At 35.2% G+C, this 22,672-nt stretch overlaps 1 protein-coding gene across 2 annotated transcripts in view; it reads right to left on the reverse strand.

Annotated features, from left to right (window-relative positions):
* Positions 1-549: 549 nt before the first annotated feature.
* The window catches only part of LOC126968267 (bifunctional heparan sulfate N-deacetylase/N-sulfotransferase), a 195,488-nt gene continuing 173,365 nt past the window's right edge, over positions 550-22,672 (reverse strand). For both annotated transcript variants that reach the window (XM_050813155.1, XM_050813156.1), the window contains exons 11-15: positions 20,076-20,296; positions 16,051-16,206; positions 11,484-11,600; positions 5,767-5,946; positions 550-1,332 (exon numbers count right to left, since the gene is read on the reverse strand). In XM_050813155.1, the coding sequence (XP_050669112.1) occupies positions 1,113-1,332; positions 5,767-5,946; positions 11,484-11,600; positions 16,051-16,206; positions 20,076-20,296 (894 nt within the window). In that variant the 3' untranslated portion in view covers positions 550-1,112. The remainder of the gene's footprint in view (positions 1,333-5,766; positions 5,947-11,483; positions 11,601-16,050; positions 16,207-20,075; positions 20,297-22,672) is intronic.

Genomic DNA, 22,672 nt, shown 5'->3' on the forward strand with positions numbered 1-22,672 from the left:
CATTATCATTGATATATTATAAAAAAACAAGAGCGCTAAGTAAAAAATCATTTAAAAACACAGTCCTCTATATTTAACGCTAATACAAAAGTAATATACGAACTGCCTTATTCATAATAAAACGCTTTTAAAAAGGTATAAAGCTATATTAGTTAAAACGAGTTTTAAGTCTATCGAACGTTCGATAAAATTCCTTATTCATATTCGTTACGTAAATCTCCCATAACTAATACGTCTCTATAGTACGCAATGTTGCCATTTCGTACAAAAAAACATGATCTCAACTAATTTAATGATGAACTGTCGATGGAAACAGTCATCTTTTCAATATCAATGGTTTGTCAATTGTCAAAAGTCGATGTCAAAATAATTTCAAACTTCAAAAATCAAAGTTTTGAAGTCTGTCGGTTGTCAATCTATGACGGATATCCAACAACTTTGAGCGGGAAGCTATTTATCACATTATTTAACGAACAGCTGCTCGATGTCGGCCATGTTTTTTTTTGCGTTCGAGTGCTTAAAATAGGTTTATAGAAGTAGCTATACTATAAGTCACGTCAGCTTTATCGAAGAGACAATGAGGGTTTTAGCTCTAATATGCGATTATGAATACCATTTTTTAACAAGCGTATATTAGCGATGTTTTAAATCTCCTCTAAGTCAGTATGAATAAGACAGGAAGTATACAGCGGCAAGCAATTCATTAAAAAACAATAAGTAGTCTCCGATTTTTGAGACTGACTTCTCATTACTTACAAAAATATTCAAACAAAATTTAGAAGCCAACAACACTAATAGGTATCAAAAACGCCATTCAAATACTCAACTTTACGAATATGTACTTATTCAAATTTCTGATTTCAAACACAACAAACTTATGTACTCATAGAATAATCACATATAAAAGATGTGTTCCGTTTATTGTTCAGCATTAGACTATATATTCAGATTCAACAAAGCAGACTCCACAATGACACACAAGTTACGTATAATATTGTTAAACCGAGTTTAAAACTCAGGCCTCACACCTTATCTTACGGCAAGGCAATAACACACACTTGGACACGTCCATGATCCGTGTTTCGTTCAAACCCTCTAGGTTTCACGTGATGCTATCCATTTGACAGTTCGTCTTTGAGCCACTGCGGCACGGGACGGCCCAGTCTGACGAGTAGTTTAGACAACGCCGTGTTATGGGGCGTGTAATAGCGCTTCAGAAACTTGGCAGACCTCTCTTCCATGGGCGGATAAACACGCCCCTTTGATTTTCCTAAGCATTTTGTTTTCTCGTTGCTCACCGCTTGACAGTAGAAGCCCTTTTTAGCGTCGTATCTGAAATTAAGTCTTCATTATTTATTATCTTAGAAAAGCTTCCATGTTATACGTGCTACACACTAACTGTCTTATTGATAAACGTAATTAAGAGTTACTCCAAGTTTAAAATTACTTCTCCCTGTCTTGTAATTCTGTAGTTACAAAGGTAAGATAAAGACAAAAAATATTTAAATTTGGAGTAATTTTACTTCGCATTTATATTACAGCAAAAGTCTATGGAATAAAGTCGAAAAATTTGTTAACAAGGGCCAAAATTAAATAAATAGTTTCTCAAAGTGTTTTCCGTTAGTGTTAGTGCGATGTTTTTGATATAAATAAACCAATTTTGACAATATACCCATCCTCCGTAGTGATGTCAAAATAATATAAAGAAAGAAGTCAGAATGTAAAGAAATATTTTTTATACTCTTCGATAGCCTTACCAGTGGAAGGCTCCTTTGCACAGGATGTCGGCTAGATTATGAGTACCACAACGGCGCCTATTTCCGCCGTGAAGAAGTAATGTGTAAAAATTACTGTTTCGGTCTAAAGGATATAAGACTTAACATCTTATCTCTTAAGGTGACAAGCCGCTCAGAATTTTTGGGCCGTTTTCAAGAATCCGGAGCTGCATTGTAATGGACAGGGCGTACCAATTACCATCATTTGAACGTCCTGCTCGTCTCGTCCCGTATTTTCATAATAAAAAGCCTGCAGCCTCGGATTCCTGATAGTTTTTTATATAAATAAATAATCTTATCCGAAAAACAATTCCATATCATATTATATTCCATATATGTATTATAAAAATGAGCAGAGGCAGTGGAATAATTTTATAAATATTACAATAGGGCAGCATTCAGAAGGGATCGGGGCAAGATGAATGAAAATATATCTTGTACTAAGTGATTTCCATGTTTATAGAAATATTTTATATCAATAGAATGAGCGACGACTAACTTATCGGATAGCTTTTCGGTATTTGTTGATAGTAATGTATATATTTTGATATTTATATTTTGAATTCAAGCTCTTAATGTTGATGCATTCAATATGGGATCATTTATATTTACACAGTTTATTCTTCATTACTTTTTATGAAATATTTGATATTAAAACGCTTTTAACTTTGAACACTATTCATAATATATTCGATGCAGCACCTTAGAAATTAATTTGTTTTGTATTGCCATTGTAAAAAAAATACTCTACTTGATTGAAAAGAGTGGCTCTACTTTTTCCGAACATATGGTAGATTCAGTAATCTAATAGTGAAGATTCAAAAGCGTTTAGTTTAAGCACAATTGAATAAAGTTAATTTGACTTTGACTTTAATTTCATAAGTAGAATAGCATGCAGTAACAGCTGACAATATTAGAAAAACTAATGTCATAGAACTGAAACATATCCAGAAACACAACGCAACAACAATTATTATTATTATTAAGACAGAACTCCCGTTTGTTACTTCTTCACGCCTCACCGAACCGACGTCGACGAATTCAATTTAAATTCCTTATCTCAGAACTTGTAACCTACCGTTTAATCATTGGAATATTATCATATTTTTTTATTAGAGCGCACTTAGATCATTTATATGTCTAGATAGACAGTGACAACTACAGAAACGTAGAAAAAAAAAATTGTTTTTTTTTACATACTTTTACACAAATTATCTTGCCCCAACCTAGGCATAGCCTGTATTATGGGTACAACACAACGATATATTTAATACAATATATTTTCTTAAACATGCATAAATACATATAAACATCCATGACTCGGAAACAAAAATCCATATTCATCATATAAATGATTGCATCTACCGGGATTCGAACCCGGGACGTCTAGCTAAGTAGTCAGGGTCACTAAAGATTCGGCTATATGGGTAGGTTGATACCTCCTCTCCGCTATCGGCGATGATCGTCACTTGTATGATCGTCTGTCATCGGCAAGTTAATCGTTGATCATCGTGGAAGCATTCACACGATCGACCGCAAAGAGTATAATAATATATAGGCAAAAGAGAGCTCTCTCTACGCATTATGAGCTGTCTATTTGAAAACTGGCGCCATCTGGAGATTGGCCCCGAAAATAACTAAGTACATATAAGCTCGAAATTATAAAATTCATTTTTAATGTTCCGACGCAATTAAATAGCTAACTCTACTTTTTAATGTAGGTATTGCAATTTTTGAATTATGTTGAAATTGGGCGTAGAGTTAGTTATCTAATTTTGTCACAACATATAACATAAAGAATAGATTTAGTAGTGTAAATATGCAAAATGGAACACGAGAGCTACATACAAACGCTAGGCGTAGCCGCCATTTTATGACCAGTGTGCAGTAACACAAATAAAGAAAAGTTGGAAGGTTTCAAAGCGAGTGACAGCTGCCAAAGCTTTCATTTTCGGGCCAACTAACAGATGGCACTACAGTCTTCTGAAAACGTCACTTTAAGGCGTCTGTCCCACCCCTGATCGACCGTAATCATTTATCGACCGGCAGTCCTTCAAGATGGACACTATGGATTTCATGATTTAATAATATTGGTGAGCGATTATAAATCTCATAGTAACAATATATATCTGAGTAGGATATACCTACCTTATTTTAATCTTTGTGATATTTATGTTTGGGATTCCATATTTCTGGATAGTTCTGATAGGGTACTATGAATTTAAATGTTTCTTTATTTGATCACCTAGTAGTCACAGTACGCCGCGACAACGACGCGAAGTACGTACGGCTACAGTCCAGTATCCTCCAGTAAATGAAAGACCAGCGATCGTGTGGACACGCGGACGGAACTACACGCGAATTCCCTTTGATGCGTTCCCGAAAAACCGACAAGTCACCGATCGTCGCGATGACTTACGCGATTATAGACGATGATCGGCGACTAGAAGCGAATGAGCCCACCAAAAGATCGTGCTCGCGTGTAATCGCCTTTAATCGCCGATTGTGAAGAGGCGCCATAATAGTTAACCTTTATTTTGAGTAATGCACGCACACTATCACAAAGTGACATACAACTCGCGAGTGTAAGACGTAGCTTCTCATGCACACTAAAGCAATATTCCTGGCCCGTTTTCAGCAGTTGTCTAACATGATATAGTCGTCGTAGTATGCATTTAAAGACGGGTAGTAACATCCATATTGGTTTCAAGCGTTTATTGTGAGTGTGATATAAACAATATATATTATCTTATGTGTTCATAAGATAACTTCTAGCGGACGCCCGCGGTTTTTCAGAGTATATTTTATGTGTAATATGACCAGTGCATCATATTTTGTTTTAATTTAATAGGCTTCATTGCACAGAACCTTAATTCATTAAAAAAAATCTTAATAATAACAGTAATCTATTACGAATTCTATCTATTTCGTAGATAAGCCGGAGTAAAAGCTATTATTTTGATATTACGAAAAATAAAGAAAGAAACAAAAAGAAACTTCAATTTCATATGTACAGATTGGCATAGAATATAGCCTGTACACAATATTAACAAATATATTATATGGAAAGTTTGTATATTTGTTGCGCAATCACGCCAAAACGACTAAACGCATCTCGAAATTTAACACACACATTCCATTAGCTCGATATATTGGAGCTGGTTTTTTTATGTTTTGCAATTAATAAAATAGTGGGTAAGAGCTAGTACACAATAAAAAAGGTGTGTGTGTACTTATGTATGCACGCAAGAAGTTATACTTCTTTGGCATAACAATGCAAAAATCCTTTACGTTTTAAAATCCATTACGTTTGTAGGAAGAACAATGTTGTAAAAATCTTGCAACGATGGCTTTGACAATTAATTATTAAATAACGAATATGGCTGTACGGGCTTGAACCCTTTGCCTGTCCTAATAATAAATAAGTCAGAAAATTTTAGGAACCAACTTCACCCTGTCACTTTTGTGTTACAGTGATGCGCGCGCATCATAAAATCTCACTCTCATCATTTTTTCATAACGCATCTAAAGAAGTATAACTTCAATAAATACAATAAGTCTGATAATACGCGCTAGGTTAAGAGCATTAACGGTTTCTAACGTTTAATGCACCTAAATAAGTATAACTTCAAAAATAACAACAACAAGAAACGAGATTCAGATACTTCAAGAGCAAATTTATTGAATTAGGCGTTACTTTGCGGAAATCCATAATTATACAAATGATTTAAGTTTTCTTTAGTGTTAATTCCGCCAATATTTGTTTTTACAACAATTCGACACGTGTTTCGCCTCTTCACGAGGCATCTTCAGGACGTGTTCTCTCGCCAAAATCTGGCACGAGACCTGTCTCGATCTGTCTCGTGCCAGATTTTGGTGAGACAACACGTTGGCGGAATTAACACTAAAGAAAACTTAAATCATTTGTATAATTATCATTTGTATACTTTAAGAGACTTTATTTTATGCGTAAAAGGCTATTATTACTCACTTCAAAAGCTTATTGTAGTCGATGTGCGATATTTTGAGGAATTTCTGTAGCGAGTTCATGACGGCGGCGGGATCCGACCGCAGCAACGAACCATCAATGATGTGGAGCTGGTGAGAGTTGAACTCGGACAGCCAGCGCTCCAGGTAATGGCTGTACTTGCCCGGGTTGAGGCAACGGTTCCTGTTCAAAAACATACAATCCGTGAGAAATACAATTCATACTTTTTAACAGCAAAGAACGTACTACACGGCTTCATTATCCTTTGGACCTCGCTGGGGCGTAATGCCCTCTCCCGTTTCCCTTTCACGCCCCCGCGCTTTGTTCTGATGTTTTGTTAACAATATAATAATATCTTTGTGATATTATTACTAACTCTTCGGATTAACATACCATGTTAAGTAAGCAGGTCACGAGTAAAAATTATAATAATAATAATATAATGATAAATCAATTCAATCAATTATTTGTTGCAAAAAAATAGAATTTTGCTTAAAATTACCCTCGACCCACAAATTAGGACAGCCCGTGACATGGGGATCAGTCTCTTCCCAGTTGTTCAATGTAAAATGTCAAATAACAAACATCAACATATTTTAAGGTCTAACAATGGAAGTTATGCAACAAATTATGAACACAAAAACTATTTTATATATAATTTAGTGCGTGTGTTGGGTGTTTGTGTATATACGTGTATGTGTATGTGTTTGTGTGTGTGAATATGTATTAGCCTTTTATTTATTAAATGCTATACCTAATATAAGTAGTGGTTAACGAAAAAGATTTTCAGTAGCTTCGTAGTTTAGGTTTCTTAACATGTTCTTGAGTTTATGTCTAAGTTCATATATATTACAATGCATAATTTTAAGTTTCGTATTAACATTTATGGAAAGATATCGTCCCAAATAGGTATATTGGCGTTGTGTAAATGAACTTTTCGTTCGGGGAATGTGTATTACAGGTCGACGTCGGGGAGTACTGTCCAGTGGTGGAATTTGGTGCATCGACTTTTATCTAAATTATGATCGACACTCGCGAACGTTGCCCGAACTGACACCGGGGCAGAGTGTGATTATGGTCGATGAAGGCAGATGCAAGCATGCTAGAGTGCACAGTGCAGCGCCTCAAGCTCGTACTTCGTCGAAGACATCTCCGGGAGACGAAATAGACGTCATCTACTTCTCATGCCTCCACTGGAAGCTTGGACAATGCCTAATGAGGAGGATAATTGGAGTAGCGCAGATAGTGAGGGCCCAACTACGCCTCAGGATGTTCCTACTGTTTCAACTGCTTCAGCGGATACCCTTCCAGTCTATGAGTATGTGAATATACAAAACGCTGTTCTTCAAAATGATAATAATAACACTAAGATTCCTACATATTATTATATTGTTAACAAAACATCACAACACGCTCGGCCTGTTGCGTCAATACGGTTTGTAGTTTCATTACCTTTAGGTACATATCCGTGATATTTTCGTGCTATAACTGCTTAGTTTTTGAAGTATTCATTGTTACAGTTTGACTTTTATTGTTAATAGTTCTGTAGTTCTGTGTATAATAGTACTGTCCGAAAAATAAATTCTCTTTGTACTTAAACTAGATGCTTTTATTGATTTTTTATCATTATAATAATCAGCATCATAACATAAAACCTTAACATGAATAAATAATACAGAAAAAATAAATCATTAAAAGAAAAAATAAAATAATATTGGGATATTAGTGTTGCTTATTATGCACACCATAACATGACTATGTGACGTCATCGACGTAGGTCCACAGATAATCTAACCGGATACTACGTTTCTTGAAGAAAAAAAAAGACGCTTAGTATTAGTCTCCATAATTTTTTAAACAGACGGACAAACAAGCGTACAAGCGTTCTCCAAATGGTGAGCGATCGCCTCTTACGACACCAGTGTTTTTTTTAATATTTTCCCAAATAAATTACATTGTTTTTCTATGACAAAAAATGAACAAAAAAAACATTATGAACAGTTTTTACATAACTTTTTTTTTAAATTTAGAGCTAGCATTAAAACAAAGCTGAAGTCGACACTATGCAAGTATTTAACACTTATAAATATGCAATATTAATGTTTAAACAAAACTTAAAAATTTCGAATGTGGACTATGACATCAATTACACTTCATCAGGTACCCTATGGGTATCATGTAGACTATAAGTGGACGCTGAACAAAGAGCTCGTCAGGTGCCGAGTGGCTAATGAGCTTATATTCGTAAATTTCACCGACAGTGCACCACTAAACGGTAATTAATTCGTCTATTAATCTATGTATGTTTATCTTTTATCTTTATAATCATAATCTGAATCACGGAAACGGCTCCAACGATTGTCACAAAATTTAGTATACAGGGGATTTCGGAGGCGATAAATAGTTTTTAGAAAAACGTAGTTTTATCCGTGATTTAATGAGTTTAAATTTCGCCATTATATACAAGACTGTAATAGCTCAGATAGGACATTGGGTGATCCGGAAAGCAAAATACCCCGGTTCATTTTGTTCAACTTTTGTACATTCTTAAAAATCCGAGCAGGCTCGGTCGTCCGGATATTATATGTTTGTATCTTGGATCTATGGTATATGTTGATATATGTGTTCACATTATAACACACTTCACATTCTATAAACGGTCAAGCAAGAGAATGTAAGAAAACGATAACAGATGGCGCATCCTAGAATCGTATATGCGAGTAAGCCTGAATTAACGACAATACAAGAAATTTTTGTGATTATATTAATTTATTTTATATTCTATATATTCAAAAGTGGGAAGCTCCCTTGCACAGGATGTCAGCTAGTGTATGGGTTCCACAACGGCGCCTATTTCTGCCGTGAAGCAGTAATGTGTAAACATTACGGTATTTCGGTCTGAAGGGCGCCGTGGTGGCTGGTGAAATTACTGGGCAAATGAGACTTAACATGTCTCAAGGTGACGAGAGCAATTGTAGTGCCGCTCAGAATTTTTGCAGAACTGCATTGTAATGGGCAAGACGTATCAATTACCATCAGCTGAACGTCCTGCTCGTCTCGTCTAAGCATTAAGCTTTAAATTGGTGTTTGATTCAATAAAGTTGATGAAGAATATGGTTTTCCCACAAAATACATATCTTTGAGAAATAAAGATTATTAAAACAGACAATCCATTTGATATCCCTGCTAGATCTCGCGTTATAACAAGATATCCCCGAACTACTAACTCGTACTGAGGCCATTGTTTCTGAAATAGAATTACGGGCAGCCGTCATCCCGTTGGAAGCGAGCAAACTTTCAGGGATGGATTGTAATTTTTCCAATTGTTGTTTTGTCGGAGTTTGTAACGAGTTGTGAACTCGAATACGGAAATCAAGGCATGTTAGATTACCGTTGCGAAGTAGGAACTTTGACAAATTTTCTACGCGAGAGATAATAATAAAAAAAAAAACATTCACGACGAAGTTTTTAAATTGGTGGACAATTAAACTCTTTGATAGTAAAATTATTTGAGTTTTCGGATTACTAGTAAAAAGCTACCTCTCAACTGATTGGAAAAAGAAGGAAGGTCCCATACCCAAAGGGTAACCAACTTCTCGCTGGTGGTCACTATAACTAATACTCTGCTTCATCCTTCTGTCCGTATGTCTGTCAGAGGAATATGATAATATGTCTATACACCTCATATTCAAATTAAAATATTTTTATTCAAAATCACTTATTGAACGTCAAAATCTACCACCCATTCAAAAGAGACTGCCTCAGACCTGAGAAGAATGGGCGCAAGAAACTCAGCGGGCTTTTTTTTAAATATAAAGATATAGATTATAATGTGATATCGTACAATAAACATTTATAATTAAAGAGCCTGGGGGTGTTCGCTGTATTCCCAGTCTGTGGTATCATTAAGAAAATCGTTTATTCTATAGTAACCTTACCACACAAACGTTTTTTAACAATTCTTTTAAATTTCGTAACACATTTGTTTTGTACATTTTCTGGAATCATATTGTAGAAGCATATACATCGCCCAACAAAAGACTTACTCACTCGACCCAACCGAGTAGTAGGCATAACAAGTTTGTTTGTCTCTAGTGTTAACATTATGAATGACACAGTTTCTAGAAAATTCCTCAATGTGCTTATGAACATTAAAGAACATTATCAAAAATATATTGAGAAGCAACAGTCAAAATGTTTATTTAAATTATTTACTTAATGATTCTTTAGGACCTAGGTTATAAATCGCGCGAATAGACCCTTTCTGCAGCACAAAGATGGCATTAATATCGGCCGCACTGCCCCATAACAATATACCATTAGAAATAATACTATGAAAATAACTAAAGTACACTAGTCGCGCCTTGTCTATGTCAGTTAACCATCTAATTTTCTTAACCGCATATGCTGCAGAACTAAGCCTATTCGCCAATCCTTCAATATTGAGGGCCCCATTGCAATTTGGAATCAAGAGTAATGCCAAGAAATACAGCAGATTCCACTGGTTTTACCACTTCTCCGTTTAATAAAATATTCGCATTTACATTTTTGACATTTGGCGCGGTAAATCTTCTATATTTCTAAATATATATAAGAGATTTCCACGTATATAGTCACTCGTCATGATATCTCTGGAACCATTAGAGCTAAAGACTTGAAATTTGGTAGGAATATTCTTTTCACCGAGTAGAGGTCAGCTACGAACGGAATTTACGAAATTTCGCCCCTAATTATTTATATTTCCAATATTTGTTTTGTATGGACATATTTTCTATGAGAGAATTTATTGACGCACGGTTTGATAGTTCTGCTGTGAAACAATTTCATTATAAGATCTGGAAGCATATTTTACGAACTAATAATTCTTGATGTTATGAAATATTATTGACAAATTCTTTAAAAAATCAGTATTTTATTAATTATGTACAGAATAACGTCTGTCGAGTCAGCTAGTATATATATATAAGAGATTTCCACGTATATAGTCACTCGTCATGATATCTCTGGAACCATTAGAGCTAAAGACTTGAAATTTGGTAGGAATGTTCTTTTCAACGAGTAGAGGTCAGCTAAGAATGGATTTTACGAACCACCTTCACGAGTTTTTTTTTTATAATGAACAGAACAACGTCTGTCGGGCCAGCTAGTTAAATATATTTGGTTTTATGACTATTTAACAATAAGTTATTGGCGCTAAACCAGTACATCATGACAGATAGTATTCGTTTCACTTTGAATATAAGTGAAGTGTCACCCGCAAAGAATACCATCTTGTGTTTTTTTCTACAAGGTTAGGTAGATCATTTATATAAATTAGGAAGAGGAAGAGTCCAATAATATACCCTTGTGGCACCCCCATACCGAGAGTAGTAAATATACTAGGAAAATAAGATTAACCTTAACACTCTAAACACTAACATAAGTATTTATATACATATATGTGTGTGTGTATTTTTTTTGGTCACTTTCAAATTTAACTAACAATTGCATATTTAGTTTCAGAATTTTAAATAAAATTATAAAACTTTTATACATAAGCACTGATCATTATCGTTAAAACTGGATTGAAAACATCGTACCATTATTAATTACTTGGTAGCCTACCTCAACCTGACATTGGCACAACTGTGGTGATCTTTCCACAACAGCCACAAAATAAAGAATAGAATAGAACCACGTCATACAAATAACAAAAGCAGATGACAAGAAGCGGACGATACCTGATGTCCCTCAATTGTTTCGGCGCGGAGTCGTTGGCGGTGATGACGGTATGGAACGTGAAGTTGTTCGCGATGGGGTCACCGTGCGAGCGAATGTGCTGGTACCACGAGTATGCCCTGAAAAAACATACAACTATCAACACGTCCAAAATTCTCCTTTAAACAGTAATGTGTAATAATTATTCTGGGCTGGGCAAATCAGACTTAACATCTTATGTATAAAGCGTAATTAGATTTTGCTCATACTTTACTCACGTTAACCAAAGCTAAGTTTAAGCTTGGCATAACCTTTTTATCTCGGTTTTATAGTCATTTGACAACTGAAATTTTACTGAGCTTAAGGTAAGACAGTCGATTACAAAAGTCAAGTTAGCGTTTCATCACAATCAAACTTTTTCGGAAGTAAAGTCTGAGCAAAGTCTAAGGATGTAGATCTCAGCCTCAAGGTGACGAGCGCAATTGTAGCGCCGCTCAGTATTTTTGAGTTTTTCAAGAATGCTGAGCGGTACTGAATTGTAATGGGCAGGGCGTATCAATTACCATTAGCTGAACATTATCGTCATAAAAAATAAATATTCATTATATTTTTGGGTCGAAGGAATTAACGAAATTTAAGCGGCACCGTCTGCCTACAAAATGATGAGCCGTTGCGTCACAGACCTAAGCCATATCGTACTGCGATACGACTGCGATTACATTGCGTCCTGTCGCTTAACACAGAATATACCAATATGTTATGTTTTTAAAGTGATAATAATAACCCTCACTTCTAGGATTAATACACAAATAAAATTTGAAAATCAAAATTTTATGACCGATGCGGGATTCGAACCCACGACGTCCGGCGTTCCGTGCCGGTGCTCTATATTTGCATATTAGGAAATTTCCTAATATGTATGCAAATATTGGGGTTGAGCAGGTTATCAACTGTAAAGTAGATCCTGTAGATGAAGCCACAACCTGAGAGTTGAACAAAGCAAACAGAATTTTATAACGAGGCGGTACTCGAACGGTTAGCTCAGTTGGTTAGAGCACCCCGGGTTCGAATCCCGCATCGTTCATAAAATTTTGTTTTTCAAATTTTATTTGTGTACAGAATATACCATGTGCTTACGAGACCTTACCCTTCATTGCCAAGTTTTAACTAATCTGCACTAAATTACTTTGACCTTGTTTTCGATAAGTCCTTAATTAAATGTTCATAGACTTAAAAAAAATGCAGGAGGAACTTAAAGTAAAAAATACAGTTCTCACCTATACTGACAAGTAGTGCAGAAAGCTAAAATTAATATAAAGGCATAAAAGGCATTTATTTTCTCAAAAGTTTTTTCTTTTCCATTATCCAATTATTTTGACTTCACTTCATTTTTTTCATTTTTCATTTACAATTGCTTCTGACTTCACTTCAAACACTACCACCGTTTCGGAAACAAATGCGCTCTTAGAGAGTAGAAGCGGCGCAAGAAACTCTCCCAACGTTATCTTTTGAGCTCTTTGTACAATATTGTGCTGTCTTTGTTATTGCTATAAGATAATCTTAGTCTAATTCCAGGCTGTTCGATAATTTAGATATTCAGTTGTGGAGTGGTAGGATTTACGACAGAACCATTTTTTAATAAAACATTTAATTTTTTTTAGATTATGCCTGAACAGCGACTTTATTAAGTAGGTACTTATATACATTTACCCTTAAAGCTATTATGTATCCAAATAATATTGTAACTTAACTAGCTTTTACGATGTGTATTTAAGATGTTCTACGTTTCAATTTTTGTTTAATGGAAAAAGACCAAGTCACAGACCTGGTAAGTGATCACAGACGCCCACATTCTCTTGCAATACCAGAAGAATCACAGGAGCGTTGCCGGCCTATAAGGAAGATGTACGCGCTTTTTTTGAAGGTCGTATCGTCCCGGAAACACCGCTCACGGAATCCCATTCCACAGCTTTGTAGTACGTAGAAGGAAGTTTTCTTTTTCTTTCTTTTTTTGACTTACTCGTGTAAGCCTTTCAGTTTTTGACATTTGAGTATTTTTGTTGCGTCACTTTGCATATATTGTAATTGAAATGATTTGTAAAACAATTAAAATGTACATCTTGTTAAAAGAGTGGCAATGAGTTTCTTGCTACTTCTTCTCATTAGCTCAACCCTTTACGAAGTAGCAGTAAATTCAATAAGAAACAATATTTTTATTTTTTTTTACATTCGAAAAGGTCACGGAAATGACATTTGACAAGTGTCATTTCCGTGACCTTCATGAATAAAGTGTTTTGAAGCTTCTTGAAAAGTGCACAGTGGAGGACTAAAGTCTATTTGGTGGACAAAATATCAATGTTAAAACGACTTATTATGTTTATGCCACATGTATAAAACTTAGTTAAAGTAGACTTCATAAAAGACAATATTCACAAGGAGCTACTCTATTAGGTACATACCCCCTTATTCATAATGGTCCGCTAACTTTAAACAGCAGCTAAGGAGTATTTTTTCTCATTCTGACTTAGGTCAATAGAAGAAGACAGAGTGAGAATTAGCAATGCTTTAAGTTAGCAGACTATTATGAATAAGGGGGATAATATTTACAATACAATACGAAAAATAATATGCATAAGTTTTAATTACATTCAGCCGACATTGAAATGATATTAAAGCTAAACGCTAGAATTAAGAACTTATCAAAAGCAAGGTCATAGTAATTTAGTGCAGATTAGTTAGAATTCGGCAATGAAGAGTAAGGTCAAATTATTATTTTAAAGAATGAATAAGAACATATATTTTTAGAATTATTCTTTATTTTTCAGGTTTTAAATAAACTTATGTCTATTCAAGAACTTATAATTATTTTTTATGGAACAAGGCAAACATACCCTAAGGTCACCTACAGTATGGCTAGTGATCAAAGCCGCCAAATCAACAACAAATGGATAAGGTGGGTGGAAAACTTTAAAGATACCTTTATCACGTTATTATAGTTAAGAAGTTTGTGGAAGAATGTTTTTGTGAAACAAACCGTGGATGAATGCTAAACAATCAAATGATGACAGCATAGATATTTCGTAACTGGTATTTTTAAGCATGACTTCAAACATATATGGGGTAAATGATGCAAATAGGTTATCACTTTTGGCATTCTTAGACATGACTTCATACATAATATATGGGGTCATTGATGCAAATAGATATTTCGGTACTGGAATTCTTAAGCCTGACTTCAAACATATACGGGTAAATGATGCAAATAGGTATTTCACTACAGGTATTCTTAAACATGACTTCTCACATATATGGGGTCACTGATGCAAATAGGTATTTCGCTAATGGTATTTTTAAGCATTACTTCAAACATATATGTATTAATGATGCAAATAAGTTATCACTACTGGCATACTTAAACATGACTTCACACATAATATATGGGGACATTGATGCAAATAGGTATTTCGGTACTGGTATTCTTAAGCATGACTTCAAACATGTACTGGGTAAATGATGCAAAAAGGTAATCACTACTGGTATTCTTAAACATGCCTTCACACATATATGGGGTCATTGATGCAAATAGGTATATCGCTACTGATATTCTTAAGCATGACTTCAAGTACCCGTACATGACGGGTAAATGAAGCAAATGGACTTGAAACATAGAAGGGCAAATGATCCAAATTGGTACCTATTTCGTTACCACTGGTATTCTTGAGCAAAACTTAATATTTTGTAATGAAAATTTGTAAAAAAGGTGATGCAAACGTTACTGAGAATAGGATCTTCACAGCACCGATATCAAACACTTTGTTCGATTAAATTTTCTAAGAATTATAACCAATATTGAATACGAAACAGTAAAGTTTTGAAATATCAGTTAATATTTTCATACTTTTATTCTGATTCGATAGCAAAAGTAAAAGTTATGAAATGTACACTCTATCTCCGGGTAATATAAACATTTTTCTTGCTTTAGCAATTTCCGACCAGATGAAAGAAAATGTGGGTAGTTCTCGTTATTAACTACATCAAACGAGTTCGTTTTAATAAAACGTAATCTGTGAAGTAATTAGTTTTTGAACTCTCGAGTGTATTCGAAATATTTCAAGCAGACTATTTAAGCTTATATCAGTATTGGATCCGCATTTGAGTACCTTCTCTGTTGATATTATAGACACATTAATGGAAAATTATAAAAAATCATTTTGTTAAAAATCTGTGCTAAGTTTTAACAAATCTTGAATGAAGTTACAATAAATCTATTAACATTCAGAATACAACAATTCAGATTTTTTAGTTAAAATGACAAATTAGTTCAGATACAAACCACCAAGATTTTGATACCATTTTTCACAGATATGACAAATCAAAATCAAATCAAACTGAAAAGTGGTTGTTCGATAGTTTTAGGTTTTATTTATTTAAAATATAAAATATAAGCGCCAATCGGGTTATTAACAATAGCGTACATCTTTAATTTACCTGCATCAGAAGTTATAGATTCTCCAGATGCTTAATTATTAAGGACAACACATCATGCCTACATTTAAATGACCTGAAATGCTGATAAAAAAGCTCGATTACCTTTTAGATGGCGAGATGAGTATAGTTATAATTTTGGCGTTCGGGAGTAGCGCGTGAGCTCGACGTGGCACTTGTTCTCCATCAAAGTACGTAGCTGACTTCTCGAATGTTATCTGGGATGCGTTGCTTTGGTTCGGCGGGAAGAAATTCAAGTACCTAGTGAATGAAGTTCAGTATTAGTTAGTGGGAAAATTAAGTTTTGTTGACGCTAATACTATAATAATAATGATATAAGGATTATTTAGGATGAAGTTCGAAGCGTCTGTGGTGCAATAAGTTGAACCGTTGACACTTACGACGGAACCCCCGGTTCGATCCTCGCCCGCTACCTACCAATGTGTTGTCGGTTTTCGAACTCATATGTACGTTTAATCGACTCTTGTGATTCCTCTGGTATTATAAGAGAGTGGCCCTGGTATGCTCGTTCGACCTCCTCTACCATAAAAAAAATGCTCGTTAACGGTCTTTCTGCAGTTGTAGCACGTGAAGACGCACGTTAAACAGGATTCATATACAACTGTTGACAATTGGGTATTCAAACCACATTATAAACCCACATTCGTGTATTCATACCTCTTATTACACAACAGTTGCATAAATAACTATAAAGGCAACACATTAACATTACAATAGATTTAACCTGAAATCTTAATAAATTCTTTACAAAGTTCATTTTCATTTTGTCGTTTAAAAATTTATACTTAGCGCTGCTGCAACACAGACGCAAAAACGTAAAAGTGAGTTGAGTACTTTTTCTTAGAAACTCGCGTTGAACATAATTTTATTTGACGGGAAACTTCACCCGAGCATTTTAAAGCAAATATTTTAAGGCTTTCGTTATTGTGCGATAAATAGTAGCTTGCATGTTCAAATAAAAACACGGCTAAGTAAGCCATTTAACACTATTTTATGTTGCGCTTTCATGTCAAGACTGATCGATAGTTTAAACTGGCATAATCAAGGTTTCAAAGAACGTAACTAACCTGGTTCGTACTTCGTACTGAAAACTTTATTCAATATTCATTTTACTCAGAGCCGATTCGTCACTTGATTTAAATAAGTCTCCGGCTTTTTTTGGGTATGCAAAATATTGTTTACACAAAATATTATCTTAGATTTTATATGTGTCTGCCTGCTGTAGTATAAAATATTTAAATGCAGACTTAATGTGAAGTGATTTAGTTTTGATTTTTTTATGGAATAGGAGGACAAACGAGCGTACGGGTCACCTGGTGTTAAGTGATCACCGCCGCCCACATTCTCTTGCAACACCAGAGGAATCACAAGAGCGTTGCCGGCCTTTAAGGAAGGTGTACGCGCATTTTTTTGAAGGTCCCCATGTCGTATCGTCCCGGTAACAACTGCACAAGGAAGCTCATTCCACAGCGTTGTATTGCGAGGTAGAAAGCTCCTTCAAAACCGCACTGTGGAGGACCGCCACACATCCAGATGGCGGGGATGATATCCTAACTTGTGGCGTGTCGTGCGAAGTTGGAATTAGGCGGCAGGAATCAGGTTAAACAGCTCTTCGGATCACTCCCCGTGATAAATGCGGTAGAAGACACACAATGAAGCGACGTCTCTACGCAACGCCAAGTGATCCAGCCGTTTGCAGAGCACTGGGTCCCCGACAATTCGAGCTGCTCTGCGTTGCATACGGTCAAATGGATGGAGCTGAGACTGGGGTGCGCCAGACCAGAGATGACAGCAGTACTCCATGTGTGGCCGGACCTGCGCTTTGTTGAGCGCTAGAATGTTGCCGTGCTCTATTGATGACGCCCAGATTCTTCGAAGCCAATTTGGCTTTGCCCTCCAGATGGCCAGATGTTTAGCACTGATAATGATGATGACTTCATACAATTAGATGATGACACGTCGGATATAAGTTAAGAACATAAATGCTAGTTAATAATGAATATTATATCCTATTAAAACATTAATGTAGTACCTAATGGGATTTAAGTTCGATACAAGACGAATGAGAACTATTAAGATCCCATCTCTTAAGGCGAAGTCAATGGCTTTAGAGAGTGACGGTGTATTAAAGAACATGAATTTAATAACAATAACTATACAATACTGCAAAGTAAAATTTAAACATAATTATCTGTTTTAAACTAAATATTTTCTACAATTTTTCAAAATTTCATGTGTGTAAGGTTAATATTAATGATGAAATAGGTTTTGATTAGATACGAAATACTTTAATATTTCATCACCAATATTATTATATTAAATGCACAATATCATTATCAAGCTCAAAAATTCATAACATCCAACAAAAATAAAGTACACGGCACGGTATGTAGAATATTGTGTAAAGGAATCAATAAATGCTTCGGTGTAAACAAAATGTAGTCGTATTCACAGGTCGTATTGGTTTCAGATAGATAGATCAGAACATTTGATTTACAAAGCCGTCACTCTTCTATTCGTTCGTCTATTATATTGTGACTCGAGATATGTTTGCACCTAGAAATTCAATTAAGATAGAACAGAGAACACGTATAACCTAGATTGGAGCCAATATTAAATATTTTATTCTTTAAAAAGTTGGTACATAAAGTTATTAAGCTGAAAATTTTATTATTTCGCCTTAAATTTTTTCGTTCATCTATCGCATGTCGTTTTACATCCGGCCGCGGAGTAGGGGTGAAGTTTTAATTCATTTTTTAATTTCAATTACTTCTTCGACGCAAAATTTAAGCTCTGGTTCCCGAAAGGGAGCGTGGGTTCGAACCCCATACCTAACAAAGGTTTATTTATTATATTATACTTTTCTTTTATGAATAACTAAAGCATACGATATGATGTATTATAAATTTGATTTTTTCGATTCATATCGATAAATTCGATTACTATGTTGAAAAAAACACTTGCATCGTGTTTACATTAAACGACAATGGCTTATTGTTCATATTTTAAATATTATTGGACTAAACAAAAGATACCCAAATACGTAGTTGTTTAAAAATGAAACCGAAATTTTTAAAACCACAACATATATTTGGGCCGAGTTTATTGCAAACGGGTGCTATTCCAATACTGTGGATTCGGAAAAGCAGACGTAAAATAGAAACTTTATGTTCACAACGTCGCTACTGGCGCTCACTGTGGAAAACCTTTATTAAAATCTGAAAAACATTTCACGGAAATATTCCTAAAAATGGACTCGTTACAAGGAATTCAGAGATTTGAATAAAAATATGAACAAAATAAGAAAAAATGTAAAATTAATCGCCTATTAAATTGAGCATCGAATAACCCACATAAACTTTTTTTTTTATGGAATAGGAGGACAAACGAGCGTCACCTGGTGTAAAGTGATCACCGCCGCCCACATTCCCTTGCAACACCAGAGGAATCACAAGAGCGTTGCCGGCCTTTAAGGAAAGTGTACGCGCTTTTTTTGAAGGTACCCACGTCGTATCGTCCCGGAAACACCGCACAAGGAGGCTCATACCACAGCTTTGTAGTACATGGAAGAAAGCTCCTTCAAAACCGCACTGTGGAGGACCGCCACACATCCAGATGGTGGGGATGATATCCTAACTTGTGGCGTGTCGTGCGAAGGTGGAATTCGGCGGCAGGAATTGAATTGCAGGATTTGAAAATAAAACGAAAAAACTAATTTACGTCAAATAATTGTAAATGAATACTCGGGTATAATGTTTATACTTTAAAAATAAACTTGTAAGGTACAATTCACAAACACATATTTACAAACATTTTTAAAACAAACCTCTCTCTCAAACTGTGAAGTCTTTCAAAACATTGTAAGCTGGTACATGTCGTCAGGATGACACGTGTTTCTATAAGTATTATCAAACATATTTCTCACCACTTATGTTTACCTGGTACCAATGAAGTAACATTTCTTCGCTTGTTCGTCCGGTGCCAATAAAAACGAACGTTACATGGTCTACCGTGACGGTGTTGTCTCATTGAAAGCCCACAATTTTATATGCTGTGGATTAACAACTCTTACTTTTAGTACAAATATTTAAGTACTCCTTTAAACTTACCAATCCAGTCCCTTCAGATAGTTATTATTGTTGAAGAACTGCAGCTCTTCGTAAGTGGAGGGGCTGGGTTGGTTGTGAACAAGCATCGGATGCATGGACAAGAATGTATATAGTGCAGTGCTGCCAGTCTTCTGGGGGCCTATCACAAGCACCTTCGGCAATGTGTCGCACCATTTAGACTTCGACCAGATACGTCTGTGTCGTATATCGTCGCATGGATTCTGCGAACAATGTCATCGTTATAAAAAACAAACTAGATGTTATTTTAACGATTTGACTTAACTTAGTGTTAAAAAATTGAATTTTTGCCCAAAACAGAATAAACACTTGAAATACTTTACTACTTTTACTGTTTAAAAATATGCGGGTATTTTTTAATAAAATATTTTGTATACTTATAATTTAAATAGGCGGGGGGCGGAATAGATACTCTTTCTAGAGTCGGGGAGATAGTTCCTTGGCTATCGCACTGATCAATCTAATTCAATATAATATTGACATACATTGAGTTTTACCGTTATGGCCCAGGTCATTCAAGATACAAGATCGATTTATTATAACATAAATGCTTTTAATATTTATATGGTCACTAAAGATTTTGTAAGGTTAGATAATTACGTAATAACTTAAGACAGAAGGACGCTTAAGTGGGGATAAATTGACCGACTAGGTATTACATGGATCTCAAAACTTTTTGTGGTAGAAGAAAGGAGTTTTGAGACTTGATTTTTTTTATAAGTTATGTTTTCGATGGCATTTCATTTTACTCCCTAGTTACGAACTTTGTCTCCCTTTTGAAACTAAACTACACCCTCTAACTTCTGGGTTCATCATCATCGCTCCTGCGCTGCCCTCATCCAACGTATTCCGGCGATCTGGTCAAGATCCATGGTCCATCTTCAGGTACGTGGTCACCATTAGAGGACTTTACTGCCCCAATGGCCGTTTGTCCGTCGAACTATGTGCCCTGCCCACTGCCACTTCAGTTTCTCAATCATTTGGGCTACGTCGGTGACTTCGGGGTTGTATGAGACATATAATTTTAAAATAAATTATTATTATAAATCTAAACTGAGAGTTTTAAAATAATGACCACTATACCAAATAAAATATATAAAAAGTTCATTTATTTCCGGATCCTAGCAGCAAGCAGGAGCAAGTTAATTTAATTTATACCAATACCATAATATAATAATAACAATAGTCACAGGTAACCTGAGTAGCATCTCTTTTGACACACACAAACAAAATATCTGTATACAGATACTGCATATTATGGACGATATAATTATTTATTTTGTTTTATCTAGAATATGTTCTAGGTTCTGTTCATAGATATTTTATACGTTTAGACAGAGTCTCTTGCTGTTAGACAACCGATAACAACAGGCCAGGAATATTAGTTTAGTGTGCGTGACAAGCTACGTCTTACACTCGGGATTTGTATGATACTTTGTGATAATGCGCGCAAATTGCTCAAAATAGAGCTTACGTCTGAACTCAATTTTTTTCGACGTTTTCACAGCTGTCATAGTCTATCTAGACGTATAAATGATCTAGGGTTCGTTTTTACTTAAAATAGTCCTGTTTTTTTTTTAAATATGTTTGTACATATGAAATGATTTATGTGTGTGTCAAATAAAAGATATTGTAACGAGTTGGTACTGTCATTAGTACTGTCTGGTTATATCTATGGTTACAACCAATGACGTTCTATACACATGGACATATCATTCGCAGTCTGATAACGGAACGGCAAAAGTGTGCTTAAAGACAATGTAAGCACACTTTTCTCTTTAGAGGTTTGTCAACTGTCACCGACCGAATCGAATCTAAACTGAATAAATGTTTTACATTGCTGCTTATTGACCAAGAATATTTTTTTACAAATGGAGTGAATTGGCAATCTATACTAATATATAAAGCTGCAGTGTTTGTTTGTTTGTTTGAACGCGCTAATCTCTGGTACTACTGGTCCGATTTGAATGATTCTTTCAGTGTTGGGTAGTCCATTTATCGAGGAAGGCTATAGGCTATGTTTTTTTTTTCAAAATTAGGGATCCGTGATAAAATTGCTATTTTGTAACACAAGGAGTAAAATTGAAACCCTATTTTTGCGTGCGCTGCAAAAACTATTGACAATAGAACAAAATGATGTACAGGCTATAATATAGGCAATATTTTATTACTTATAAAACTATCGCGTGAATTATACTTTATATGGCAAAACAACTTTTGCCGGGTCAGCTAGTGTATAGATACAGCTGCATTCGAAGCTTGGTAAATTCCATATTTCGGCTTTGTTTTGTATAGAATGTCATTGGTTACATACATAGAAATATAAGTGTCCATATGTCACTCTGACATCCTGTATTTCTTGCTTAGTTGTAAGACTTCGTGGCTGTACAGTAAAATTTTGTACGATTGCCTTTTTAGTGATTCCATTCCTACAACATTTAAGATATTAAATATCCGGACGACCTAGCCTTGCTCGGATTTTTAAGAATGTACAGAACTTGAACAAAAATAAAATTATGGGACACCTGGATTCGAACCGGGGTCTTCTGTTTTCCGGATCACACAATGTCCCATCTGAG

This window comes from Leptidea sinapis, chromosome 15 (assembly GCF_905404315.1).
Source record: "Leptidea sinapis chromosome 15, ilLepSina1.1, whole genome shotgun sequence".
NCBI lineage: Eukaryota > Metazoa > Arthropoda > Insecta > Lepidoptera > Pieridae > Leptidea > Leptidea sinapis.